Source organism: Rhinopithecus roxellana, chromosome 20, assembly GCF_007565055.1.
Source record: "Rhinopithecus roxellana isolate Shanxi Qingling chromosome 20, ASM756505v1, whole genome shotgun sequence".
Lineage (NCBI taxonomy): Eukaryota > Metazoa > Chordata > Mammalia > Primates > Cercopithecidae > Rhinopithecus > Rhinopithecus roxellana.
In genome coordinates, this window is record NC_044568.1 from 20552657 (window position 1) to 20580214 (window position 27558).

The 27558-nt window shown below is 55.7% G+C and overlaps 2 protein-coding genes and 1 pseudogene across 18 annotated transcripts in view; 2 read left to right on the forward strand and 1 right to left on the reverse strand.

Annotated features, from left to right (window-relative positions):
• The window catches only part of KLHDC4 (kelch domain containing 4), a 61233-nt gene extending 40256 nt beyond the window's left edge, over positions 1-20977 (forward strand). For 2 of the 16 annotated variants that reach the window (XR_747052.2, XR_004055379.1), the window contains exons 8-13: positions 10029-10104; positions 13412-13620; positions 15157-15559; positions 16702-16824; positions 17068-17240; positions 17586-20836. Coding sequence is in view for 4 of the 16 variants with exons in the window: in XM_010355584.1 (XP_010353886.1) it covers positions 10029-10104; positions 13412-13620; positions 15157-15559; positions 16702-16823 (810 nt within the window). In the remaining 12 variants the exon portion in view is untranslated. The other 14 variants (XM_030924669.1, XM_030924670.1, XR_004055374.1 and 11 more) reach the window with 13 other exon arrangements.
• Positions 20978-21069: 92 nt separating this feature from the next.
• LOC115895207 lies at positions 21070-25782 on the forward strand (annotated as a pseudogene). The gene is made up of 2 exons (XR_004055380.1): positions 21070-24932; positions 25022-25782. The product of XR_004055380.1 is annotated as an uncharacterized LOC115895207 (transcript).
• Positions 25783-26650: 868 nt separating this feature from the next.
• Positions 26651-27558, reverse strand: part of JPH3 (junctophilin 3) — a 104864-nt gene continuing 103956 nt past the window's right edge. The window contains 1 exon segment of the mRNA XM_010355587.2: positions 26651-27337. Within this exon segment, the coding sequence (XP_010353889.1) occupies positions 27257-27337 (81 nt within the window). The 3' untranslated portion in view covers positions 26651-27256.

Here is a 27558-nt window from a genome sequence, read left to right on the forward strand (position 1 = left end):
CCGGGGCTGTTCTGTCTTTGGAGGGAGGTGCCCAGCCACCCACCGCCAGGACCACCAGCTGTGGCTGCTTCCCAGATGTCCTTTAAGTTCTGTTCTGTTCTATGAATTTCTATTATGAATGAGTGCAAAGATTTTGTTAAATCCATTTATTGGTTGTATAGTTTTTCTCTTTTGTTCAGTTTTTTAAAACTGTTTTAGTTACATTTTACAAGTTTTATCAATGAATTTAAAATATTTTCTCATTTCCCTTGTGGCTTCATCGAACTGTGGATTACTTCAGAGCGCGTTGTTTAATTTCAAGTCATTGAGATTTTCCCAAGTCTTATTCCATGGTGACTAGAAAACATACTGTTTGTGAATTCAGAATGGCGTCTCTGCCTGTTGTCAGGATGTTGAGATGCAGCAGCTTTCTGTGTGTTGAGCCTGGCATCTGCAGCCTGACTGATGGCCAGTTATTCTGTGAGGTTATTCATCTGTGGTCAGTTACTCATCTGTGAGGTGCTTTGAGGTTTCTGTCTCGATAATCGTGGCATTTGCAAGTGTGTTTCTTCCCCTCCGGTCCTCACATTCGGTCCTTCTTCCCGTCCGCTATGCTGTGTTCAGTGTCCTGAGATGGGGTCTTCCCTGGACACTGTGAAGAAAGGCTGGCCCAATATTTCTGGGCTGATTTGTGAGCAGTGCTCCCTAAAGGAAGACACCTGAACTCTGCCAGAGTCCACTTAGGTCCTTCTGAGTGGACGTGTCCTCCAGCCTGTGATTGTGAGACCACGGACAGCATCCTGTGCCTCAGTTTCCCTCTGTGTGTTGCAAGTGGAGATGTGGCTCTAAACCTCCTTCTTCCCTATAGTCCTTCCCACCAGGGGATTCGCTTTCTTGCAGCTGTAGAAAAATGATCTTTGCTTTTTAATTTCATCTGCAAAACACAGAAAAACTCGAATGCTTATTTGGTGCACATCAAGTCTTATTTTAGATGGTCAAGTTTAGGATTTCGGGATGTGTTACTGAGTGTTTCCTTCATAAAGTGTGGGACTTGGGGTCTCTGTAAGCTTTAAATTTCAGCCCTGCTGGCCAAGAGTGCAGCTGAGAGGACCAAGTGAGTACTGACTGTCCTAGAGCAGGGCAGTGCCTTGGGTTGCTGGACCCAGACAGACCCGCGAAGAGGGAGGCGCGGCGTGGGCTGGGACCAAGGGGGGAGGGGAAGGAGATGGTTAGGGTGAGTTTTCAAACAAGGACATGTTTATGAGCAAAGGAGCAGGGATGGAAACGTGCAGAGTACGTCTGGTGGAAGTTGGTAAGCCCAGTGTGGCTGGAATTCAGAGGTCTGTGAGGGTGGCAAGAGCCCAGGGCTGGGAAGGGCAGGATGTCAGGAGGCATTGAGCTCCTCCCTCGGGAACCGGTTCCAGCAAGGCAGTACCTGAGAGGGGGGGTGCTGAGCTGGCATCAACAGTGCAGTGTTCCGGTGGGGAGCTGGCAGGGCAGATGAGTTAAGGAGCAGCAAGCCTGGTAACAGCCGTTGTGCAGTAAGTACTCCTAGATGAGACACAAGGAAAGGAGTTGGCTTGGGACTGGTGTCGTGTGTGACTCTCATGAGTGGGTGGGATGACTGAGGCAGGGAGGATGCCTTTGTATAGGGAAGCTGGCAGGGGCTGCAGTTGCTTCTTCTCACCTCATTTCGTAAGAGACACCAAGGAAGTTTCAGGCCATTCATCTGTGTGAGGCCTGTGTTTTCCTTTTTCATAGTTAGGTAATTATGATCTTGTATTTGGAAGCCACAGCTTATTTGTGTAAATAGTGTAGGCCCCAGGCAGCGGGACCCTCATGCCTGGAGAGCTCCCAAGGGAGGCGTCCATGGGTCCTGAGCTGCCTCACTGGAGAGCATTTCTCCTGGACGGTTCTTTTGACCACTTGGATTCCAAGACCTAGTACTAAACAGAAGGTTTCTGCCATTGCTTAAAATGTTTACAGTGAGCTGGGCATGGTGGCTCATGCCTGTAATCCCAGCATTTTGGGAGGCCGAGGTGGGCAGATCACTTGAGGTCTGGAGTTAGAGACCAGCCTGGCCAACATGGTGAAACCCTGTCTCCGCTAGAAATACAAAAATGAGCTGGGTGTCATGGTGTGCACCTGTAGTCCCAGCTACTCAGGAGGTTGAGGCACAAGAATCGCTCGAACCCGGGAGGTGCAGGTTGCAGTGAGCCAAAATCTCACCATTGTACTCCAGCCTGGGTGACAGACTGAGACTGTCTCAAAACAAAAACAAAAGTTTACAGTGAAGGTAGTAACTGCAGGATCAAGATTTTTTATTTCTGTTACTGATTTTTTTTGTCTCCGGGAGGAGGGGCCACTCCCTGGCATATGGTTCCAGAAGAGGAAGCGAAGTTTCCTCTCAGTGCTGGAGCACGGGTGCACGGGGCCGCTGAGCCAGGGGGGCCCTCCTCAACTCAGAGACGCCTCGGGGCGTTCTTGAGAGCTTGGCCGGTGAATGCACACTTGACTAGTCACGAAACAACTCTCAGACTCCCCACACGAGTGTCCTGGGCCTCAGCCTCTCCCACCCTCACACCAGTGAACACATGTCTGCAGCGCATCCAGGTAGCTGGAGTTCGTTCTGCTGCCCTGGCAATAAAGGATTTAACCTTTTAATGGCAGTTGGTCAGAGATTGAACCAAGTTGATCGGAATGAACCGATTTTTTTCTTGGTGATCTTTTGTTCTGCACAGAGAAAATCACACTATTTTCTGGAGTAGAGGCTGGCATCGGTCAGGCTTGTCTAGATACTCTGGTGTCCGGGAGGGCACCGAGAACAGACTGACTTGGCCAAAAGCCGGGCAGGGTGCCCCAGTGTAGTGCTTTCTCCCAGCAGATGCATCGTACAGTGCAGCAGGACGGTGAACAGCCAGACCTGCTAAACTGTATCGCTTTCATCAGAATCGCATGTCATTCGCAGCAGCTGCTGTCTGCAGCTACGTGCACCCGCCCTTAGTCCGACGGTGGATGATCTTAATCCACTTAGTTCAGTAGCTCTTGGCTCTGAGCCTGTGGCATTTGGAATTGCAGTGAAAAGCTTGTCTGTTTGGATTCATGAGGGATTTATCGGAATTAGTGAGAGATTTGAGTTGTGAATGATATGGAGTGTAAAAAAAGTGGGTAGCCTAAGCAGGTGGTCAGCTGTGCCACGGCCAAAGCGGCAGCCTGCAAGAACTGACGGAAGCATCGGTAAATAGCCTGTGCTTGAGCTTGGAGCTGGGGGAAGCTCTTCCTTGCTCTGGCGCCATTACACCCCACCCCCCGTGCTCTGTCCTCTTGGCAGGACCCCGCTGTGCTGTGCTGCTGCTGCTGTGTGGCCCAGGCCAGAGAAGACCCCACACACCGTGGGCACACACCTCTGCCCGATGCAGGCCCCGTCCATGCTCCCAGGAGGTCCTGCCACCCGCCACCCACCCTCACCTCACATTTCACTGAGCAAGTAGAGGTGGCTTGGAGAATGCCTAACCCCTGCCCGCTGCCATGCACTCCACTTTCCTGCCAGAGCTGGCGCCTCCCCAGGGGCGGGTCCTCCTCTCTCTGCCCTCTCAGGATCATGCCACAGTGCAGCAGCCAAAGTGACCTGCAGAGATGCAAGCCAGGCCAGGTCTCCTCCATGCAGAACCCCCATGGTCCTCGTCTCAGCAGGGCTGCCCCCAGCTTCCATCCCCCTGTGTGTCCTTGTCCTTCTGCTCACCGTCCTCCCTGTTGGGACAGACTTGGCTATTGTCTCCCACCCGGAGAAGAGTCTCACAGGGACAGACTTTTGTCCACTTGTGTGCCTGGTGCCTGGACAGTGGCATGCTTGACAGTGTGTGATCGGATGAAGGCCTTCTGACGCTGGTCCTGCATGGCAAGGCTCCGGAGTTTGACATGTTAAGAACTCGGGTTCATGAAGTGGACAGTAATGCTCAGAGCCTTGACCTTGGGGCTGAACCTGGCTCTAGATTAAGAGGAACTCACAGACACCTGCCCTCCTTCCTCCTCCTGTAACCAGATCCCATCCCAGGCTCCCTCAGGACATGCATCTGAGTAGCCTCGGGAGGACTTTAAACACCCTCCAGGCTCTGCACTGCCACGAAGAACCGGCAGGCAGCTTTGGTCAGTATCGTAACCAGGTTTTGGGATAACAGAGACCCAGCGACATCCACGTGTGCGAGGACTCAGTCCTTAGTATGTGCTTCCGGTGTTGTGGGAGCTTCCGGAGAGGGGGAATTCTCGTTCCTTTAGAGAATCAGGGAAAGAGCACAGCTCTTTGGAAATGGCGTATGGATGGGGAGGGTGGGGGCACGACACTGGAAGGCTTATCACCTGGTGGTCTCTTTCCATGGACACATGGGCAGCCAAGGGCTGGGTCCTGCTGAGGACAGGGCCCTCCTTCCTGCCTGTGTTTTGACCTCAGTCGTCGTCGTGTGCCTGGTGGTCAGGAGATAGCGTCCGTGTCCAGCCAGGAGAGGGCTGTTCTCTGTACGCCCCACTGTTTCCACGTGGCCGTGGAGCGTGCTGGCAGAGGCCAGAGCGTCCTTTGATTTGCCACTTGAGAGCTGAGCTCCTGGAAGACCAGAAGCAGACAGAGTTGTTGTGAGTGTGGGGATTGTGTGACTCGTGAGATCCCGGCTGACCCCGGAGCCAGAGGTCCATGCCCACCAGGCCCCTGAGCTCCGTGACCAGCTCTCCCAGGTCACCGGCTGCAGGGTGGCTCACCTTGTCTTGTGCTGGGGAATTGGGCATGACAGTGGCTCCTACTCACCTTCCAGTACACACAGACCTGTGGCCACACCTGTTTCTGGTGTATTTTTTAATGGTGAACCTGAAAATGTTCCGTCTTGGAAAGTGACAGGAAGAAGTCTCGGCTGTGGGGTGTTCAGTGGCTGTTGACCATTAAGAAAGTGGTCTCGGATGTGGATGGGAAGGTGCCCTGGGGCCCGGCTTCAGGTATAGAGGCAGGCAGGGTCTTGCGCCGGTGCAGACAGTCACGCAGAGGGGCTTGACCAGGTTCCAGGAGAAAGGACTGAGTAGCTGGAAAGGCAGACATTGTGGGGTCCCAGGCTGGCTCTGCAGAAACCATCCTGATAGCAGTGTCCCCAAAGAGCCTGCGGCTGTGGCAGGGGACATGCATGGGCTTCTCGAACAGCTTGCCTGAAGCAGTTTTCAAAAGGAAGCTGACTGGGAGTTGTGCTGATGGAAGTGATGTTAAAGGTAATCGACAGGGTGTTATTGTAGCAGCAGCCCTGCCGAGAGGGTGTATGCGAGTTCATGCTGCTCACGTGACAGGTGGTTGGGTGGGGGTCCTCTCGTCATGGGTACCTCTCCCACAGCCCTGCGAAACGTGAGATGCCTCCTGTGCACCAGTGTGGCTTGGCGTCTCCGCAGGGGGTCAGCGTCTCTGCAGGGCTCATCACCTGTGGTTGTGTGAGGTGAGGAGGGCACAGTACGTGTGGTTGCTGCTTGCCCGAGCTGTGCTCTTGATGGGCCACTGGACCCGCGTCTGGCGAAGGTGGTTTAGGAGTCGTCCCCGGGCGCGTGGAGGGACAGGCTCAGTGGTATGGGAAGGAGCGGCCCCTGTGGTTTCTGTGTTCACACACGTCCACTTGGAACCGACACCCTCTCCCTGCCCGATTTTACTTTCGGTGAACATCGGTGCTGCCGTCAGCACTGTCTTCTCCCAGGACCACTCCTCTGGCCGTGTCTTGCCACACATGTTCCCCAGCCGTGGAGAGCCTTTATCTACCTACCACTGCCTACATCCCCTTCTGTGACCCGGCCTGAGCCACTGCATCGCGGGCCCCTTTTGTGACCTGGCCTGAGCCACTGCATCACCGGCCCCTTCTGTGACTCGGCCTGATTTTATCTACCTTCCACTGCATCGCGGGCCCCTTCTGTGACCCGGCCTGAGCCACTGCATCGCTGGCCCCTTCTGTGACTCGGCCTGATTTTATCTACCTTCCACTGCATCGCCGGCCCCTTCTGTGACCTGAGCCGGTGACGGGGCCTTGGGACGGCCCTGAGTGTCTTCTGCTCTCCTGATGATTGGAATGGGTCAGTGTCTGAGCCGACGGCCAGGTGAGCCGAAGCGGCTGCATTGAGGACTCACTGCAGGCTAAGCTAGGTGGCCTGTACTTCTGCAGGAGGTGGGGTCTCATCAGGGGATGTGGCTGCAGGCTAAGCTAGGTGGCCTGTACTTCTGCAGGAGGTGGGGTCTCATCAGGGGATGTGGCTGCAGGCTAAGCTAGGTGGCCTGTAGTACATTGTGCGGGAGGTGGGGGCTGTTGGGACTTGGCGTGTGTGGCTGGTGCTCCTCGAAACATTCAGGCTCAGCCGTGCTGTGCCCTGGGATCTCAGCCGGATGCTAAGTAATTCCAGAGCCAGCCAGGTTGCGCTTACCCTCCGTGTTGACACTTGATCTCTCTCTCAGATGTCTTTGAATTCCAGCAATAATGTATTAGAATGAAGTCTAACTTCTCCAAAAATTCATGCAGGTTCTGTTTATTTCTTTAGTATAGTCAAATTGGTTTTTGTGGAAAGACTTACTGCATGAATGTAAAGCTGGTTTGGTGTACACTAATAGAACTTGAGCACAGGTGATCCAGAAAAACAGAGGGCAGCAAGGCTGCTGTCTGTTACTTTCTTTTTTTTTTTTTTTTGTTGAGACGGAGTCTCACTCTGTTGCCTGGGCTGGAGTGCAGTGGCCGGATCTCAGCTCACTGCAAGCTCCGCCTCCCGGGTTCACGCCATTCTCCTGCCTCAGCCTCCCGAGTAGCTGGGACTACAGGCGCCCGCCACCTCACCCGGCTAGTTTTTTTGTATTTTTTAGTAGAGACGGGGTTTCACCATGTTTGCCAGGATGGTCTCGATCTCCTGACCTCGTGATCCGCCCGTCTCGGCCTCCCAAAGTGCTGGGATGACAGGCTTGAGCCACTGCGCCCGGCCTGTTACTTTCTTTGAAGACAGATAGGTTAGATTTTGGGAAAAGTCACAACACTTCAAGAAAAGAAACTGCTCTAGAAGGAGGAGTTAGAAGCTGTTGAGGAGGTTGACCTGTGGGTCCTGTTAGAGGGTGTGTCCGCCAGCCATGTGCTGGAAAGAACCTGTGGGCCCGTGTGAGCAGAGCAGGCCTTGTGAAGTGCTCCAGCTCTCTGGCTTGCATGGTCTGAAGGGAAAGTACTTAAGTATTGTACCATAAAAGATTCCCCCATAGCCTCATAGCCTGTTAATTCTAAGAAGAAAATGTTACTGTCAGCAAAACAAGACAGTTCACATAGACAGGTGCAGGGATACTACAAGGAGACAGAGACCTGCTGAAGCTGAGCAGCGATTTGAGTTGCTGATGACAAAGAGAGATGTCACTGCATTCCTTCCTTGTCCCCCCACCAGATGAAGTCTCGGGTGTCAGTTCAGTTCCCACTAATGCCTTTAGGTTTGGAAAAGCAGGCACAGAAATGACAGTCATTTTCTATCAACCTGCTATCGAAAGAGACTAGTCTCAGTCACTATCTGTGATGTGCAGAAACCGCATCACTTGAATTGCACAGATGTTTCCAGAAGGAGAACAAAGGAGACCCAGACCCAGTTTTCACTTCCTGAGATTCAGGTCGCTCTCCGTGTGGCCACTGTGGAGCCCTCTTGGTTTTAGGACACTCAGGCCCAGGTGGCAATAGGAAGGCTCTGTGGACAGTGGATCATTTCATGTTTCAGAAGGAAAATGTTTCTCTTCCATAATAGTAAACACAGTGCATGTTAGCTATAAGAAAAATAGCTATAAACAAATGCTTGCTCGACCAGATGGGCGGGCCTAGAAACAGTACTGCCCGGGAGCCGTTCACACATCCATGCCCAGATCTTGGTCTTTTTCTTTAGTTTGTTTAATTTTTGAGACGTCTTACTCTGTCATCCAGGCTGGAGTGCAGTGGCGTGATCTTGGCTCACTGCAGTCTCTGCCTTTCAGGCTCAAGTGGTCCTCCCACCTCAGCCTTGGGAGTAGCTGGGACTATAGATGCATGCCACCATGCCTGAGTGATTTTCGTATTTTTTGGTAGCGATGGTTTTTTGCCATTGCCCAGCCTGGTCTTGAACTCCTGAACTCAAGCAATCTGCCCACCTTGGCCTCTCAAAGTGCTGGGATTACAGCAAATCTTGGTTTCTAATACCGTTCTGCAACAAAGGGAACCAGGACTCCCTTGAGAAATGGCTAATCGTAGGGCTGAGCAGGGGGTATGTAGGAGGAATTGAGCATCTTGTGGTGCCAGAGCCTGAGGCAGTGCTGAAAGAAACCCACAAAGATAGTGCAAGTCACAGGGACCCAGGAGTAGCTGTAAAGGCTCCTAGTGGCAGCCATGTGTTATTGAACAACCCGAGCAACAGAGATGGTGACAGAGCCCAGCCGAACTAACAACCTGAGCAACAAAGATGGGTGGTGACAGCACAGCCAAACTCTACGTCAGTATCCACAAGACAGAGTGTACCCAAAGTCTACATATCCTAACGACCACAGCGTGTACCCAAAGTCTACGTCAATATCCACGATATATAGAGCATACCTGAAGTCTGTCAGTATCTACGAGACATAGAGCCTACCCAAAGTCTACATAAATGCCCGCAAGAGCTTAGAATGTGCCCAAAGTCTACGTCAACATCCATGAGACACAGAGCGTGCCCGACGTCTGTGTCAGTATCCACGAGACATGGAGCTTACCTGAAGTCTGCGTTAGTACCCCTGCGACCACAGTAGCATGGCCAAAGTCTGTGTCAGTATCTGTGAGAACACAGAGCATAGCTGAAGAGAAACTGTCAGACATGACCTCAGCCAGGCGGTCAGGGTCAGCGTCAGCATCCACCGTGATGAATCCTGTTGATGGTGTGGACCCTTGATGGGACGTGATGAGATGGGCACTCCACCCCTGGCGTCATCCTGATGATTCATAACCCCAGTCTGATGAGAAGGACAGCAGACAGTCCCAGTAGAGGGGCACTCTGTAAGACACCTGGGCCATCCACACAGCTATCACGGTCCTCAGAAACAGAGTCAGAGACGCTGCCCCCAGCAACCTGAGGAGGCAAGAGGACGAAACGGCTGGCGGGACCCTTGATGGGATCCCTGGGCAGGGGGAGCTGCGGGGAGCACTGGGGGCTCTGAACGAAGCGTGGGCTGCAATCCCGGTAATGGGTCAGTGCCGGTTCCTGAGCCGTCACAAGGGCACCAAGGAGAGGAAGGTATTCTTGCGGGGGGGACACTGGCGTGGGCGCGTGGCAGCTCTCGGTACTGTCTCAATTTTCTGCAAATGTGAAACTTCTAAAATAGTGTATTAAAAATAGAGAATTAAAGTGTAGACAAATACAAAGATGAGATGGAAATGGATGGGGGCCCTCCACCCAGGGCGAACGTTTTGCTGGCTGCCTCCCTCACCACCTTAGGTCCCAGGTAAGGGGTGTGACACCAGGACATAGGGCATGGGTGCTGGGGAACAGTGCCCCTGGTCCGGCTAAGGCTCACTTGAGGCAGAGGACCAAGGGTTAAGGCACATGGAGCTTGTTGTTTTCGAAGCTTGGAGAAGTCTTTCAGTGGGCAGTGGCTGCCCTCTGCACACAGTAGTAACTTGATTTCTGCTCTGAAGCCTGAATCGTGTTACTTGAAAGGCGGTGGGAATTGAGAATCCACCGGGATCAGGAATGAAGAGTGACTGTGTCATGGTGTCAGAGACCCCGTGGCCATTTCCACACAGACCAGGGCTGCTGTGGAAGCTGTGTACGCTCTGACAGGAGCTCTAGTGTACAGTGTGATCGTGGCCATTAGAAGGGTGGCCTCTTCAGATGGACCCGTTCAAGGGATAAAGCCTTGTTGGTTGGTGCCGGCCCTGAACACACTGCAGGCACACTTTGGAGCTTTGGAGCTGGTCTACAGGGAAGGCTTCCAGCCCCTTCCATCCAAAATGCGCCCACAGCGTGGGGGGTCTGTAAGCAACCACTGTAGCTGCCCCCAGTTCTCACACAATTCCTTTCTTTTGCAGAGAGTTAAGAAAGACGTGGACAAGGGCACGCGGCACTCAGACATGTTCCTGCTGAAGCCGGAGGACGGGAGAGAAGGTAGAGGCGCTGTGCCTCCCGGGCGGGAGCTGGCTGGTCTGCCTGTGGCGGGAGGCGGAGCCCACACCCTTCCATCGATGTGGGGCTGCCGGTGAGCCCCTGCACCCTGCCCAGAGCGGAGGGCCCGCTGGAGATGGCCCATTTTGGGGTGGGCTGGGCGGGACAGGCTCCATAGCCCTGGTGTCTGCAGACAAAGGAATGCCTGCTGGGCGGTCACATCTGGGGGCATTGATGACGGACTGACTCAGACGCACGGCCGCTATTACCCTGCGGATACTCCACAATGGAGCAGTGAGCACAGTGCCCCTCAGCAGCTCCTGATGGGCACCTGCAAGGGTCTCGAGCTCTCGAAGGGAGAACCATCCTGGGCCTCGAGCACAAGCCACCTGGAGTCACTGGGGCCGCCTGGAGTCACTGGGGCCGCCTGGAGTCATTGGGGCCGCCTGACATTGTGCTGACAGGGCTCGCTCTTGGAGTAGTTGCGGGCAGCAGCTGGGCAGGCTGGGTGTGAGGCTGCCCAGCCAGGGGCCAGTGTTGTTCGTCCACAGAACTTCAAAAATCATCACTGAGACTGCTGTTGGCCCTCACAGGGACAACCTCCAAGAATGGCCATGCCTCTGTCAGCTTGAGTCACTGAACTCGGAGGGCTGTCAGAATGCCTAGATTTCTAGAAGCTTCTAGCTAAACTTGGATCTAAGAATCAAAATTTTCTTACTAAAGCACAGGGGGGAACAATCATTGTTCTCTGGGACTTTTTAAAAGGATGACATGGGATGACCTAGGGGACACATCCAGAGGGCCCAAGATGTGTCAGCCACTCTCACCACCACCTTTTTTTTTTTTTTTTTTGAGATGCTGTCTTACTCTGTTTCCCAGGCTGGAGGGCAGTGGCGCGATCTCAGCTCACTGCAAGGTCCGCCTCCCAGGTTCACACCACTCTCCTGCCTCAGCCTCCCGAGTAGCTGGGACTACAGGCGCCCGCCACCACGCCCGGCTAATTTTTTGTACTTTTAGTAGAGACGAGGTTTCACCGTGTTAACCAGGATGGTCTTGATCTCCTGACCTCATGATCCACCCGCCTTGGCCTCCCCAAGTGCTGGATTACAGGCGTGAGCCACCGCGCCCGGCCCACTCTCACCACCACCTATGCACGTTTCATGTTCCTGGGCGTGGGTCATGCGTTGAGATGAACTGTTGGTGGCGTTTCCTGCCAGTGGCTGCCCGTCTGTTCTCACAGACCTCTGAATGGGGAGAAGCCGTGTCTGTGGGGAGCATCCGGGGGGATGGGAGTGGGCTGCTGCTTTTCAATCATTAATTTCTTGACTTTGAAAAAAATTGCATTTGTTACTGGCTGGGTCCAGTGGCTCATGCCTGTAATCCCAGCACTTTGGGATGCTGAGGTGGGAGGATTGCTTGAGGCCAAGAGTTTGAAACCAGCCTAGGCAACATAGTGAGACACCATCTCTTTTAAAAAAAAAAAAAAAAAAAAAAAAAGAGGCCAGGCGCAGTGGCTCAAGCCGTGTAATCCCAGCACTTTGGGAGGCCGAGATGGGCAGATCATGAGGTCAGGAGATCGAGACCATCCTGGCTAACACGGTGAAACCCCGTCTCTACTAAAAAATACAAAAAACTAGCTGGGTGAGGTGGCGGGTGCCTGTAGTCCCAGCTACTCAGGAGGCTGAGGCAGGAGAATGGCGTGAACCTGGGAGGCGGAGCTTGCAGTGAGCTGAGATCTGGCCACAGCACTCCAGCCTGGGTGACAGAGCGAGACTCCGTCTCAAAAAAAAAAAAAAATTGTAGCCAGGTGTGCTGGTGCGTGCCTGTAGTTCCAGCTACTCGAGAGGCTGAGATGGGAGGATTGTTTGAGCCCAGGAGGTGGAGGCTGTGGTGAGCTGAGATTGTGCCACTGCACTCCAGCCTGGGCAACAGAGCGACATCCTGTCTCAAAAAATAAATAATAAATAAAAGGAGACCATGGCATTTGTTCTGCTCCAGAGCAAGGGAGTGACGCCAGGAGGCACTGGTCCAGGGTGTTTGCCATGGAGCTTAACATCCCCAGTGCCGTTAGGAAACCAGGGAACAGCTCTCACGGGAGGCTGGGCTTGGGACCGGAGGGCTGGGCTAGACCCAGGAGACGCAGTGCCTAGGCCAGGTCTGCTTTTGTGACGCACAGCAAGTTCTCCAACCTCCCCAGGAGAGGGGACCATTGTGCAAAGTGTTTTTACCTCCTCCTTGCACTAAAATTCCTCAGGCTGAGGCCTCAGAAATACCTGAAGGGTTAATCTGAGTTCACACCCACTTGCCTGTCAAAAGGCCGAGGTGCCTCTGCCATGGCCCTGTCTTACCGCACCCCTGGCTGATGAGGACAGACTCATTCTTCCAGTCAGATTCCCAGCTCATACCCCAGTGAACTTGGACCTGGATGCTGGACTCTGTTTCCCGCAGGGTGGCCCTGAGCCTGTGTGCTCTGCTCCTCAGCCCCCAGGAGGAAAGCATTGTGGTGAGGAGCGGCACACCTTGTGTGCATGGGTTTCTGTCACTGGAGAGGGTCCTGCCCTGACTGTGTGGCGAGTTCTTATGGTGGTCTTACCTGTTCCTTAACACAGTCGTGTGCTGGTGGGAATGAGGCGGGTGGCCCCAGAGCCACACCCGCACTGGGCATGGGTGGGTGGTATCTAGCACCACACAAAATATGGCCATTTGCTGCTTCTGTGTGGTTTTTTTTTTTTTTTTTTTTTTTTTTTTTTAGTGTTCATTAGAGGAAAAAAATCTCCATTCTTTCTCCTAGAAGTGGTGGGAAGACACCACCTGCACACCGGGCTCCGTTGGAGGGTTGGCACGTCACATGGGTGTGGGCCAAGAAAGAACACGGGGCAGACCCCTCCTAAAGTAGAGCTGGCCACACTGCAGGCCCAAGGGGGACTGGCACAGGCCAGCAGGTCCCTATGCAGGGCAGAGGGTCCCTGTGCAGGGCAGCCTCCCCACAGAAGCCCCTCTGTGTGTCTAGCGTGTGTGCTGCTTTTGCCCAATCCCTGCCTTTCCACTGTGGCTTGAAGCTGCCCGTAGTTAGAGGTGCTTGGGGTGTGTGGAAAGCTGTTGAATGCCGGCTGTCTTAAGGAGAAGGGTGGAACTCAAGGGGTGTGGAATGGCGTCTGTTTTTCTGCAGAGGGAGCAGGGTTTTGCCTGCAGTCTCATGGCTTTCATTTACCCCGTTCTGGGGGGCCCCTGGGGTCCTGGGTGTGTCCTGGGCTGGCTCTCAGGGTCCTTCCTTCTGTTCTTATCCCATTCCCTTGCTCTCTCTTGACAGACAAGTGGGTGTGGACTCGGATGAACCCTTCGGGGGTCAGGCCCACCCCACGGTCTGGCTTTTCTGTGGCCATGGCCCCGAATCACCAGACGCTGTTCTTCGGGGGTGTCTGTGACGAGGAAGAGGAAGAGAGCCTGGCGGGCGAGTTCTTCAACGATCTGTACTTCTACGACGCCACCAGGAACCGCTGGTTTGAGGGACAGCTGAAGGTAGGGCAACCTCTGAGTGGTATGTGCCGTGGTGCGCAGCCCTAACTCGGGTCCCTGCCTCCCTCCAGCACCTTTGGGTGTCGGGGCCCCCAGAGCCCATGAGCTCTCTCAAGAGGGGCGGGGGTTCCGTCTCTGCCTGTGTCCTGGGTGACTAGGCTTGGACAGCCCTTGGTCACGGTCCCCTCAGCCCATCCCTAATGCTGGCGGTGTTGCTGCCTCAGGAGCCACTCTCCCCGGACTGAGGTGCCCGGGACCTCCCTGGCCCTCTGTGTGAGAAGGGTTTGCTGGAGGTCCTGGTGCAGACCAGCCTGTGTTGTTACGACATTTGAGCTCCCCTGGTTTCCGGCACCATTTTACTGTCCGCGTGGGCACAGCTGCTGTCCAGGGCCAGCCCAGCACAGGCACAGCAGTGGGTGACAGTCCCAGAAGGGGATCCCGCAGTTGGCCTCAGGGTCTCCGAGTGTACCAGGTCAACTGGACCCAGAAAGAACCAAGGAGGGCTGGTCCCTGTTAGTTGCAAAGAGCTGCTCTTGACGCATGGTGGCACCTGGGCTGGACACTGGGCAAACACGAGGGTTCGTTTCTGGACCCACAGTCCGCCTCGCTCTTTGACTTTAGGAGGAATTACTCCAAGCAGAGTGTGCACAGGTTTCCCCTGTGGCTTTTCTCCAGAGAACGTTTTGACCCCAGCTAGTGTCACGGTTGTCAAACTGTGTGATCACAGGACCCTTGACATTCCCCGGCATCACGGAGGACCTCAGGGAGCTTTCCCTTTCAAAACTCGTTGTTGCAGATACAGATACAGAGTGGGTCTTAGAAGTCTATAATGTGAAGCTGACTTTGAGTTGATCTGGAGGTAGTGATCCTTGGAAAATTTGGAAATAACCTGGCAAATGTCACCTCGTGAGTTGGCAGCGCTGTGACAGAAGGGTCCAGACTGACCCCTGCCACACAGCCAGGGAAGTGGGACAGAGAGGGATGGACGGCTGTCCTGCAGGAGGCACCCTGACCTGAGAGCTCCCCTTTAGAAACGTTTGGTGAGGAAGGGCCCCTCTCCGACTCGCCGTTTGTAGTAAATGAGCTGGGGTTGTGGGCCTGGCCGTCGGTCTTCCTTGGGCAAGGGGAGGAAGCCCCTCAGCCTGGCTTCCCCAGCCCTTCCGGGAGCCAGCACTGTTGGTGGATTGGGTTTTCCCAAGGTGAGCGTCGGAGCCCGAGGGGCTGGTGCACTGTGTCTGGGGTCTGGTGGGCCTGTCCACCTCTCAGTGGAGGTGTGGAGCCGCCCCTCAGTGAGGACACGCGACGGGGGGTTTTCTCCCCCAGCCCAGGAGTGAATGGCAAGGCCAGTGCAAGACAGGAGCGTGCTCCTGCGACCGAGTGCCTGCACCCAGGGCAGTCAGGGACGGCGCCCTCCTGGGTTACATACTCCCAATGCTTGTGGGTGCTCCCTGCAAACCGTTGCCTGGCCTCGTGAGCATAGCAGGACCGACCCCTGCCTCGCTGAAGCTGCTGCTCTCTGTTCCCTCGGTCTATGAATAGGGGCCCAAGTCTGAGAAGAAGAAACGCAGGCGGGGCAGAAGAGAGGAGCCCGAAGGTGGCAGCAAGCTGGCGTGTGGGGGAACTGGCACTCAGGCACCTGTAGAGGTGGTCAAGGAGGTGGTGGCCGAGGATGGGACCGTGGTCACCATTAAGCAGGTGCTCGCCGCCCCAGGCTCAGCAGGGCAGCCCCAGTCTGAGGACGAAGACAGCCTCGAGGAGGCCGGCAGCCCCACACCCGGGCCGTGTCCACGCTCCAACGCCATGCTGGCTGTGAAGCACGGGGTGCTCTATGTCTACGGGGGCATGTTTGAGGCCGGCGACCGCCAGGTCACCCTCAGCGACTTGCACTGCCTGGACCTGCACAGGATGGAGGCGTGGAAGGCCTTGGTGGAGATGGACCCAGGTGAGCCAGGCGACTTGGTACCTCCATGCCTGGGGGCAAGAGCCCACGGTCGTGCGTCGCGTCACTCAAAAGCAAGCCCTGCAAGCTGCCCAGAGGCGGCCCGTGCCAGTGCTCCTCGCGGGGGCCTGTGCTCCTGCCTCCACGGTCAGACCTGTCGTGGAAAGGAGGGCCCATCCTGGGCACGTCTGTCCTTTGTCCCGGGTGCTGACAGGAGCTACAGTTCGGGCCGCATAGGACACAGGCGCGTCTGCTGCTCTGTCCACAACATGCTTTTTGTGGGCGGCTGTCCGTGCTGGGCCCCGAGGCCCTGGGTTTGAGCCTCCAGCCTTGCTGTCTGACCCAGGGCCCCTCTGCTGCCGTAGTCACACGTCCCCTTTACCCCGACTGCTGCTGGACTTGAGTCACCGTGCAGTTTCTAAAGATCTGAGATGAAAGCAGAATCCACAAATCTAGGGAAAGGTAGTGAACCGTTGGCACAGGATGTTTGCTGTTTTCTGAGAGCACCGTGAGCCAGCGTGGAGGGTGGCAGGAGGCCCTCTTGGCCAGCCGCTCCCTTATGGGGGTGCTTTTGCATGTTTGCCGTCTCGGATCTCTGCCTTGATGCCCAGGGGAACACAGTCTGTTTTCTTTGTGGATCTGAAGGGGGTCTGGGAAGAGGAGTTAGGTTTCTTTTTCTTTTTTTTTTTTTTTTTCTTATCTGAGGCAGAGTCTCACTCTGTCGCCCAGGCTGGAGTGCAGTGTGCGATCTTGGCTCACTGCAGCCTCTGCCTCCCGCGTTCAAAGGATTCTTCTGCCTCAGCCTCCTGAGTAGCTGGGATTACAGGTGCCTGCCACCACACCCAGATAATTTTTGTATTTTTTTTTTTAGTAGAGACGGGGGTTTCACCATGTTGGCCAGGCTGGTCTTGAACTCATGACCTCAGGTGATCCACCCACCTGCGCCTCCCAAAGTGCTGGGATTATAGGCGTGAGCCACCGTGCCCAGCCAGGAGTTAGGTTTCACATTATGATTCTTAAGTAAGAACATGGAATCCCCCCAGTAAGTAGCCACCACTGTCCCGCAGCCTCCCCCGCCGTCCCACAGCCTCCCCTGCCTGCCCCAGCTGCGCTGACATCTGTGTGTGTTCATTCTGCTTTTGAAGAAACTCAGGAGTGGCTGGAGGAGACAGACTCGGAAGAGGACAGTGAGGAGGTTGAAGGTGCTGAGGGTGGAGACGAGGATGAGGACGAAGACAGCGGAGAGGAGAGCGGTGTGGAGGACTGAGGTGAGCGGGCTAGAGCTCACGAGCGGTGTGGCTGCTGGGTGTTGGTGAAAGGCTTTTCATGTTTATTGGATTTTTATTAGAATTCAGCTTTGTTCTGTAGATGCCTTGAGGCAAGTTTAAATTCTTAAAAACGGTGGTGTGTGGAGTGATTTCGGCAGCTTGCTGATGAGGGCGGCGTGCCTGTGGGCTCTTGGATGAGATCTTCCCTGAAAACCCAGTGTTCTCTCTACCCTCCCTGCACAGGCCTCCCCCTCGGCTGAATGTGTTTCTCTCTCATTCCTTCCTCCTTGCGTATCAGAAGAGCCCCCTCCAGGGGCACCTGGCAAGTGCTGTGCCCACGTCCGCCCAGGACCCAGCCGTGTTGGGTGAAGCTCTCGGAGCCAGCCTGTGCCCTGACACACGAGAGAGAGCTGAAGGTGGGTGGCCCAGGCCAGGGCGTGAACTTTCTCCCATGATTTAGTCTCTGATGCAGTGCTGGGCCAGAAGTTCCACTGAGTGCAGTGCGGGTGGATTCCCTCAGCAGCCTGTGTGTTGTGTAAAATAAATTGGACTTGAAACAAGACCACCGCGGAGGTTGTCTTCTGTGCGGCCCTGGGCACACCGCAGTCTTCCCGGGGCCTCTGCCCCGGCCAGGGCTGGCCTAGGGCAAGACTGCCCCACGCTGGAGGGTGGAACCTTCGACACGAAGGACCCTCGAGAAGCAGGTTTCTGCGCCCGAAACCCCAGAATATGCTGTGCTTTGTGAGCCTTTCCTTCTGCAGAACCAGAAGAGGGCCCTGATTGCCCATCCATCTTCACACTCGGAATCAGCCTTTGACGTCTGGAAACTGAAAAGCAGCCCAGGGCCAGTGCACACCTTCCCTGTTCTAGTTCATGTACGGCACCACTGGCCGGCTCCACACGCCGATCTCCTGGTGGGGGTCCCTCGTGTGCAGCGGCCTCACTCCTGGGAGCCCCCATGCCGCCACATGGTCTCTGGTGAGGCCCTGGTGGTCCCTGTCCCGTTTAGGGTTTAGGATTAGCATTTGCAGAGCGACAGGATGGGAGGCCAGAGGGCGAGGGCTCCCAGCGTTCCCACATGGCTGCCACCAGGTATCTCCGGCCAGCTCCTCCTGGCGCCCGCGCTGCAGCACCCTTGCCCCCGAAGGGTGTGGTGCGCTAACCCCCACCCGAGGCCTGCTCCAGTCCAAGACTGAAGGCCAGTTCAGATTTACACAATTGGGGCCAAAAGTTGAGCACTGAAACCACACCTGGTGCAGTTTTGTGGGTATCTTAAATATTTTGAACAGTGGGAATATAGGATCCTTAGCTTTCTGTAATGGGCCGACATAACTGTGGTCCCATTTCTTATCTGGGAGCTGAAAACAAGGGTGGTGGGGAGACTCCCCTCCTGGCGGAACCAGTGTTGAGCAGAGAGGACTAGAAGCTGACTTGGCAGCGAGCACCTGTGAGTACCTCCCTGCTTCCTTGGCCGATTCGTCCTCATGGCTCCAGGTGGGCCCAGGAGTACCTGGGTCACCATGGGGCAGTGGCTTCAGAAGCGTCATCTCAGGATCACCTCAGGGGCACTTGGCCAGCTCTTCCCCAGCAGGGGCACGTGCTGAGCTCCCTGGTGCAGCCAGGTGTTCAGGAGGCCTCGGCGGATGGGTGGCACTTGAACTGGCCCCGAGGGCCCTGCCCGCTGCCATGGGTGTGACCTCACTTTAGGCTCCGAGCACTGCCTGTTTCCTGGTGGGGACACCTGTCTGGTGCGTCCGGATGTGTGGGTGGCACTGCCGATGGGTGAGGCTGCAGGCGTAGCCCCCCTGGAGGGCTGCAGCTCGTGTGTACGTTGTGCCGGCCCCCCCGCCGACCCCCGAGGGCTGCAGCTCGTGTTTGTCCTGTTGGGCTTTGGCGGTCGGTTTGGGCACTTTGTCTCGAGTGCGGGGCAGGCAGGGTTCTTGCCTCACGCTCTCAGCTGAGCTGGTTGGGAGAGGCTCGGGCAGGGCTGAGAAGCCAGAGTGCAGGCAGCAGCGTCCCCTGCCCACACAGACTGCGGCTCTGGCCCTTGTCCTGAAGATGGACCCCGTTGTGTGGCCGGTTCTTTCTTCCCTCCTGCTCTTGGAGGAAGGAATGGAAAGATCTTGTTGGCTTCAATGCAGTTGTCTGTTATCAGAGATTTTCTTTCAGAGGAGCTTGTAACTAATTAGATGGGATTCCAAGGAAAAAGATGCTTTTGAATCAACCAGGTTGAAAGAAAGATGACAGTAGCCCTGAGGAAGAAACTTCTTGTACAGAAAGCATTTTGCTTTTGTTGCTAAAGATTTGATTTGAATGAAAGATGCTGATCAGAACCAATGGGGATCAGACAGACAAGCTCCCAGCATGGAGTGGCTGCCACGGCCGTGATGAAAACAGCAGCGCCCCTTCAATGTGGAACCGCGGGAGACGCAGAACGCAACACAGGGTGGTGGATTCCCGTGCAGAGCTCTGCCTGCCCCACGGGCCTGTGGTCTGCTTTGTCTGCTGGAGCCCAGTTTACTGAACCACTTGGTGGCCAGACAGCCGCCATAGGGCATGAGCAGCCAGCATGAAAGCCCAGGGCCTCTGTCTCCCGGGAGCTGCTGGCACAGCGCGGCTGGGACACGCCATACTCGGTGCCACGTTTTCCTCCAGTTCCTCGGTGTGGTGAGCTGCTGGCTGTTAGGAAGGCTTTCCCTTAGCTCCGGCCCTCCCACACAGCCCCCGGACCCCAGACTGCAGGGTGGGCGGGCATGTCAGGTGAGGCGCTCTGGCCAACCCACTTGGCAGCAGGGCCACAGCTGCTCGCAGGGCTTTGTGGGATTTCGAAGGATGAATCATCTTGTTCTCCATTCTCCCCCTGCTGCCCCTGCGCGCCATGCTCTGTGTGAGGATGAACTGGAGGGACTGGCCATGAGCGGTGGCTTTTTTCGTGGTTGGGGCGGGGGGGTGTTGGGTGGAGTGAACATCAAGGGAACTACCCGTTGAGCTTAGAAATCCTTGCCAGGCGGTTGGTTTGTGTTTGTTTTTAGACGAGAGTAGTGTTGACTGCGATTTGACATCTGATTTTTTTTTATATGAGTTGGTACAAACAGGATGTCATTGGCTAGGTGACAGTTACAGAGTCACTGAGGGACCAAATGCCAAGATGCCTGTTGGTGAGAGAGACCCTCTCCAGGGCTTTCCAGAGGCGCCTCCTTCCACGTGACGTTCAGGTAACGAGGTGAGACCCCACGCTGGACGTGGCACTCAGGTGTTGCAGTGAGGAGGTGGCGCCGTGTGCTGGATGGCTTCCACCAGAGAAGAGTCTGCTTTCTTTCAGAAGGAGCAGGGGATGGTGGTTCCCCAGCCCAAAAGGAAAAGGGGCCGAGCTCTAGCTGTGATCACGACCTCAGCCTGCCTTCCTTTGTGCGTGGGAGGAACTTGCTAGTGACCGCTGCTCTCCCAGGCAGTGTAAGAGTGTTGAGTGGAGGCCCGTGGGCGCTGGAGGCCCATCTCGTTTTCATAACCCAGATGGCTCCCAGCGCAGGTTGCGGTCACCTCCATTTCTCTTTCACGAGAGAGCTACAGCAATGCCATCTGGGGCCTGGCCACGCCTGGTCACTGGGGTCCTGAACAGTGGTGTCCTGAGGCACACAAGCAGTCCCTGCTGGACGCTGACGCACTGTCAGGGCCAAGGGCCACAGTGCAGGTACCACGGCGACCTGGCTTCCCTGAGTTCAGCTCATGCCCCTCGTTTTCCTTGTCTCAACCTTCAGAGCCCTTCCAAGCCCCCACTGGCTGCAGCCCACCCAGGGACCCACCTGTAGAGGCTGGACTCAGAGAGATCACTGAGGTGTGAGAGGCGCAGGTTTACAAAACTCTGGTTGGGAAGAAAGAGATTGAGTAACCACTCCCTAAGAAACAGAAACGGGGACATTTAATTACATGAACGCGCGCATTTAAAAACCGCCTGTGCACTCCCGGAGGGCAGAGCCTGCCTCTCTGGTGATTTTTGTGTCCCCCCATTCACTTACAGGCTGTGACAAACCCCGTGCCCACACTGTCTGCACTGCCGGGAGACTCAGGGCTGGGGGAGTCATGCCCCGGCCACCACTGGTGAGCCAGCGAGACTGAGGACCCCGCGCATGCTGACCCGGGGATGCCGCGGAACTCACTCGAGACTGAGGACCCGGCGTGTGCTGACCCCGGGATGCTGCGGTAGTCACTCGAGATTCCCGCTCACAGCACGTTTCCTGCTCGGAAGCCAGGAGAGCCTCCACCTGCCACCCAGCTCTGTCCATGTTTCCATCACACAGCTCTGCAGCAGAAGGAACTTCAGTAAAGACACTGGTTTGTAATGAGACGAGACAAGCGTTCCAGTGTCACACGACATTGTTTATTACTAAAAGGAGCAGAATTTCTCTTTCATCTTGACAGTGTTCCTTGCTTTCGTAACAGTAGGATTTAAACTGTTACGTTCATTTAGGAAAACTATTTGATTTTCATTTTGTAAGTAACCAAGCTATCTTTCCAGCTTAAAAACAAAGAAAAAAGGCTCAGGGTAACTTTTTAAACCACTTCGTCAATAAGAGAAGTTCTGTTTTTTGTCACTGCACGGAATGATTGTACACAGTGTTAGCAGACAGTTCACATGCGCCGGTCCGACTTGGAAGGAAAGGCAGGTTAACACCGTTTTCTGTCCGAGTTCACAGAGGTGTTTGCAGCAGGCTCAGTTGCTTCCACAGCTGGAACGAGGGTTCCTCTCCCGCGTGGCTTCCCTGAGCCGAGAGGCCCCTGAGGGTTTTTTCTCCACTGGGCTCTGGGGATGGGGTTTCTGTGGAAATGGCAGATGGTGCGCATGAGCAGAGTCCTGCTAGAGAGGTCAGCTCAGCGTCCAGGAGGGGATGCCATCGGCAGAGTGCCTGCGCCCGAGGAGGTCACGGACGTGCTTGGGAAGGTGCTGCCCGAGAATTCTGCTCTGATGTGGCCGTACTTGGACATGCGGGCTCCGCAGAGGCCCATGCGAGAAAGCCGGGGGTTCCCAGGCTGTGGGCGCAGGACGGGCCAGGCACCACCCTGCAGGGCCCACCCCCCTGCCCCCGCACCCTCACACCCATCTTCCTTTCTCAGCCTGACCCCAGGGCCTGGGAGTCCCCGGCAGACCGGCCCTCCTTGCCCAGCAGTGACCGCCCTTTATGGACTGGGCGCCTGACAGAGCCGCTGTGGAGGAGGAGTTGGTTGTCATGGTCGGGGGAGGCAGCCCTTGGGCTGGGTGCCGTTGGTGGTCAAGGTTGACCCCATATCCGGTGGAATCTCGGTCTGTTCCACACACAATCGTGCGGGAAGCTCTGGGACCCGAAGGCTGTTCTGATCTTGGGTCACAAGTTCTCACAGCAGCCTGGGGTCACCAGGGACTAGACCCAGCATTAGCCTTTTTAGGGAGCTGCCTAGTTGCTGGGCTGAGCTTCATTGCGGGCCCAGGAAGATGACCAAGAAAGGCAGAGCAGAGCCCTGTCAGCCACTCCTTGGGCTGGAAGAGGCTTCCTCGGTATGGATGGCATCTGTTAACAAGCAGTGGTGGTTTGGCCGGAGGCCTCTGTGGGGCACAGACATGGCGTGAAGGATGGCAGATGGGTGTGCACACTCGGGAGGACAGGCGGGTGGCATTGGCCTGAGCAGGCGGCGCAGGCGCACGAGAAGGGTGTGTCTGAGACAGGATGTTTATCCCAAAGGCCAGGAGTAGACGAGGCGGACGAGTGGCCATGAGGTAGGCGTGTGAGGTTGGCGCGTGAAGTTATCTGGTCCGCTCCACCACCCCGGAAACCCAGCAGCCTGGGCCTAGCACCCAGACACACATGGAGTGAGTTCATGCCCAGGCTGTGACCTGTCCCCATCACGGGGCCGCTTGCTTCTCCCAGGCTTAGGAACAAGCTGGCACCGAGCGTTTCACTGCGTGGCAGCACTCACAGCCATTCACAGCTCAGGCACTTCTACTGGGGGTTCATGAAGAAACAGACTGAAGAAGCGTTTATTTGTTCCTAATGGGTGGGCCGAAGTTTGGGAGGAGCATTCAGCTTTCCAGAGCACGGCCTCGCCTGTCCTGAGCGCCCTGCGACCCTGTTGCTAGCCTGGGGTGCTGAGGTCCTCTGCTCTGGGGGCGCTGACTGCCCCTCTGCAGCCAGCTGGTCCCCGCCTCTTCTCATCGGGAGGCGCTGGCCTGCAGGGCCTTCGTGGTTTGCCAGAGACCCTTGTTCCGTCCCTTTCCAGCACCCACCCCCAGCCCGCTGTGCGTTCCGTAGTTCATTTTCCAGGCAGGGGACGCGTAGTGAAAATACAGCCTGGCTTTTTTTCTTTTCAACGATGGCAGCTGCACTTTTCCTCGCTTGTTTTGAAGGCTGAGCCGGCAACCTCCTTGGCACTTGGGGACAGTTGCTTCCTCAGTTTCTGCATACCGCCTGCCTCACCTGACACACAGCCTGGGCGTGAGAGAAGCCAACCAGGTGCCTGAGCTGACTGACTCCCTCCTCTCTCCAACCTCCAATCTCTTCTCTTCATCCTCCTCCCTCCAGTCTCCTCCATCCACCCTCCTCCCTCTGCCTTATTTGGAATTGGAGTCCTGGTCCTGGGCTAGAGGCAGACCCTGGCCCGGGAGAGGTTCTCAAGGCACTGCGGGAGGGCACCATCATGATGTCCTGAAGCTTGCTGCACCCGGTGTTGTCAGCTGGCTGAAGGGAGAAACGGTCACAGCACCCACAGCTATGGAAGGTGACGTCCGAATATCTGTTAGGCACCTTGATGTCAAGTTTCCAAGACCAAAGGCAAGAATAGTCGGACCAAACTTAGGAAAAGTCAGAGAAACTGAGCATGACCTAGAAGAGGCAGATGGCCCTTCTCCTCCTCTCCTGCCGAGTGTTCTGTCGCACATACGACGTGAAATCCACACTGTACTGTGAAGACTGAGGGGAGGTCTTGGATGTGCCTTCCGGGGCCACCACAGGCCCCAGGGCCTCTTTACTCCCACAGGTTCAGCTGACGATAAAACTTCCCGAGGAAGGAGTAAAGGACAATCAAAAACCTGAACTGAAAAAGTACGAAAAACATTTCATTTCCCTCGGGTTCTCCCCACTAGGTCTGCAGTGCCTTGGGGGTGACTGATGGCCCTCAGTGAGACCAGGTGGCCGTGTGATTCTGAAGGTGAAAAGGAGCAGGTGTGGGTAGAGACAGGGGCGTGGTTAGAGCCAGGGGCGTGGTTAGAGCCAGGGGTGTGGTTACAGCCTGGAGTGTGGACACCCGGTGGACCGCTGGCCCACGGCCTGGCTTAGGGCCTCGCAGGGGAGCGAGTTGAGTGCATGCGGGGAGGGCCCATCATTCTACAATGTGTATCTTTTTGTTTTTGAGACGGACTCGCTCTGTTGCCCAGGCTGGAGTGCAGTGGCGTGATCTAGGCTCACTGCAACCTCCGCCTCCCAGGTTCAAGTGATTCTCCTGCCTCAGCCTCCCAAGTAGCTGGGACTACAGGCCCCTGCTACCACACCTGGCAAATTTTTGTATTTGTTTTAGTAGAGATGGGGTTTCGCCACGTTGGTTAGGCTGGTCTCGATCTCCTGACCTTGTGATCCACCCACCTCGGCCTCCCAAAGTGCTGGGATTACAGGCGTGAGCCACTGCGCCCGGCCGTGCCCAGCTTTTCTACATCACCACCGTTGGGTCAGTTACCTCGGCTCAGGCATTGCACACCTAATCTGTATCTTTGGGAATCCTGTGAGCTAATGGTTCTAGATCCAAAATGATGGATCAAGAGAATGTTTCAAGTTCCCGAAGTTATCCAGGCACATTCTGTGCGCTACTGAACTTCAGAAAGCACCAGTCCATCCAGTGTGCAGAGTTTGGTCAACGGGCCAGCCATGGGCACACACAGGTTCACCAGAGACCCCGGGGCGGAGGGTCTCTTCCAGCTTTTCCAGGACAGGGCTCATCTGTTCCTGGGCCAGGGGTGGATCTGTTTTGCAGGTTCGCAAGGGTGGGGAGACGCCAGCCTGGCCTATGGGCTGTCCATGCCCACCCCTCACAGACCATGCTGCCATCCGGAGGGGATGCCACTTTCTCCTGGCCTCCGGGATGCACAGGTAAAGCATGGAAGAAGCTGTTGGGGAGGAAAATGGCTGTCACCAGGCTGCTCTCAGGCTAATGAAAACTCACCAAATTCTCCATGCAGCAGCAGCCAGCCCGGCACACACTGTCCTGCCTCGCCCCGCCCTGCCTGACTATGGAGGTGAGCCGGTCCCCCTGGGCCTGGGTGGAAGGACTGTGCGCCTGTCAGGGAAGGCCGAGGCTCTGGACAGGTGGGAAGCAGTCTTCTTCTTAATCACCCCATGTGGAAACCAATTAAAGATTCGATTCTCTCAGACCCAGGGCATTTTAGCCTTGGTTGAATCCTGGTTGAATCCTCCTGGAATTCACAGGGAAGTGGCTCTGCCCTCTCTGCCCTTGCTGCTAGAAGGCAAGGGGGCCAGCCTCAGCTTGGTTTTCTAGGTTGTGTTACGGCAGCAGCTGACGGCCCCTAGGCCTGGATCTGCATGGCTTCGCTCAGGGCACCTGCCTCCGTGCATGTCTCATGGTGTGAACGTGTCTCCTGCTCACAGGTACCATTTTGTGTCATGCAGTTACTGGAATGTACAAAAGCAGCTGTGGTCTTTGCAAAGAGTTGCAGACAATTACAAAACTCATCTCCCAGCATGGGTGATGGTGAGAGCTACAAAGAGCAGGAGTCTTTATTTGGTTCACTTCTGGTCTGCAGCAACCACTTGATATTAAAAAATTGAAAAGATGTCACATCCCTTTAGCAAGCGACATCATCAGAAACGTATGTGACCTTCAGTCCTCCCTCCCTCTCCTGTGCCGCCCCCAGACCAGGCTGCGAGAAGGAGCGGGGAGTGAACATACAACGGAAAACAATAAAACTGAATGTAACTGGAACATGCTCTAATCTTTCGTTTATTTCTGGTTAAAAATATAGCAATCCAGTGCAGTGTAGTAAAGAAGTCTGCTCGAAAGGTAGCAGAGAAACAGCTAAACATAAGCAAAGCAAGGCAGAGTCCATAAGACAGGCTGGCCCCAAGGCGACCGGATGGGGAATCCCTGCAGTGCCTCCCCGGGCACAGGGGTCCTGCGTATGGCCGTGCCCGGACCCCTCAGGCACGTCCATGCACACGAGGGCCAGGGGGCACTCGGACATCCTGGCAAACCTTGTTCTTTTGTTTGGGTGATGGTGTGACCCTGGTGGAGAAGGCAGAAACATAAGGAACCTGTTTTTGTTGGACTGAAACAAGTTACATTGTACATTTTGGGGGGCTGGATATGCTACAATTTCTCAGGAAGTTTCAAGCCACTGGGTTTGAACTGCATTCCTGTCTTGGGACCAGGCCCACTCTGGTGTAGCACTGAGGCATCTGGAAGGAATATGCATATCTGTTAGGGGAAGTTGAGGCAGGCACAGTACAAAGATGTGAACACCCGTGGTGGTCAGTAACCATGGGAGAAGGCGTCCTTTAGGGCCCTTACTCCTGGGGACACGGAAGCCCATGTGTCCACCCTGCACGCCAAGTGCACACACCCAGAGCCCCGGTGCGAGGCCGACTCCACGGCACGCCCCTCGGCTTCCGTGCTTAGCTGAGCCCAGGCAGATTGGAGTGGGCCCCGGCTTCCCTGGGGTCTGGTGGGGGAAACGGCCGAATGGGGCCCACGATGTGTGGGCAGCAGAAGAAAAGGGCTTTGCTTTAAAACTCGGTGTGGGGAGTCGGCTTCTCACAGAAGGCCGGGGGCAGTGCCGAGAAAAGGGAAGGACCTGCATCCGTCTCACAGGGAGGAGGTGGCCGACCCCTCCCCCTCCCTCAGGTGTGCAGCACAGATCTCACACAGAAAAAGGCCGGGCTACTGCCCGCTGGGGTGGGCCACCCTGCCCCACGCCTCCCGCCCGTACTTGTCACCCGTCTGTTCTAGACAGAGGAAGCAGTGAATCCACTTTTCCAAGCTCATGTCGACGGGAGCCAGCCCTGCTGCTCAGGGGGCGCGGGGCTGAGGCTCCGCCCCGGGCTGCCCTCCATCCACACCCAAGGAGGAACATGTGACCACGAGGACGACGTCCACTGTTACCACTGATGGGCCGGGATCCCTTCTGTTTCCATGTGGAGCTGGAGGGGCTGCGTGCTGGCCTCATTCTGCCATGCCACACAGCAGAGTGTTATACAAGCAAAGAATTTTGGCTAAAATCCAAAAAACATTACCCAGAAAAAAAGGCAAACTGTGAGTGATACCCAATCATGTGGTTCTTCTGTGAGAGGACTTGGGAGTCGCTGGGCTGTCCGAGTTGCGGTCTTTCCCTTCTTGTGGTTTTGCTTTTAATGTCCCCTTTTCCTACCCTTTCTCTATTTTTGCTACCGCGACAGTCTCATCAGATGAAAAAGTTAATAAACAGAATGGCGACTCCGATGTTGAGCAGGATCACCATCGCCACCAGGATAGGAGCCGAGCCCTGGAAGAGAGCGAGGGGAAAGGTGAGCGACAGCCACGGGGCCTCTGCCTGGGCCACCACGCCTCCCACCCACGTCTCTTCACCAAACTGGCAGACCCTGGGGGTGGAGGTGTACAGGAGGATGTTTGAAACGGTTGGACACCAAAGGCCCACCGGAACTGAGCCCCTCCAAGTCCAGACTGGGGAGGAAGCCACTGGCCTGTAAGTCTGAGGCTGCTGGT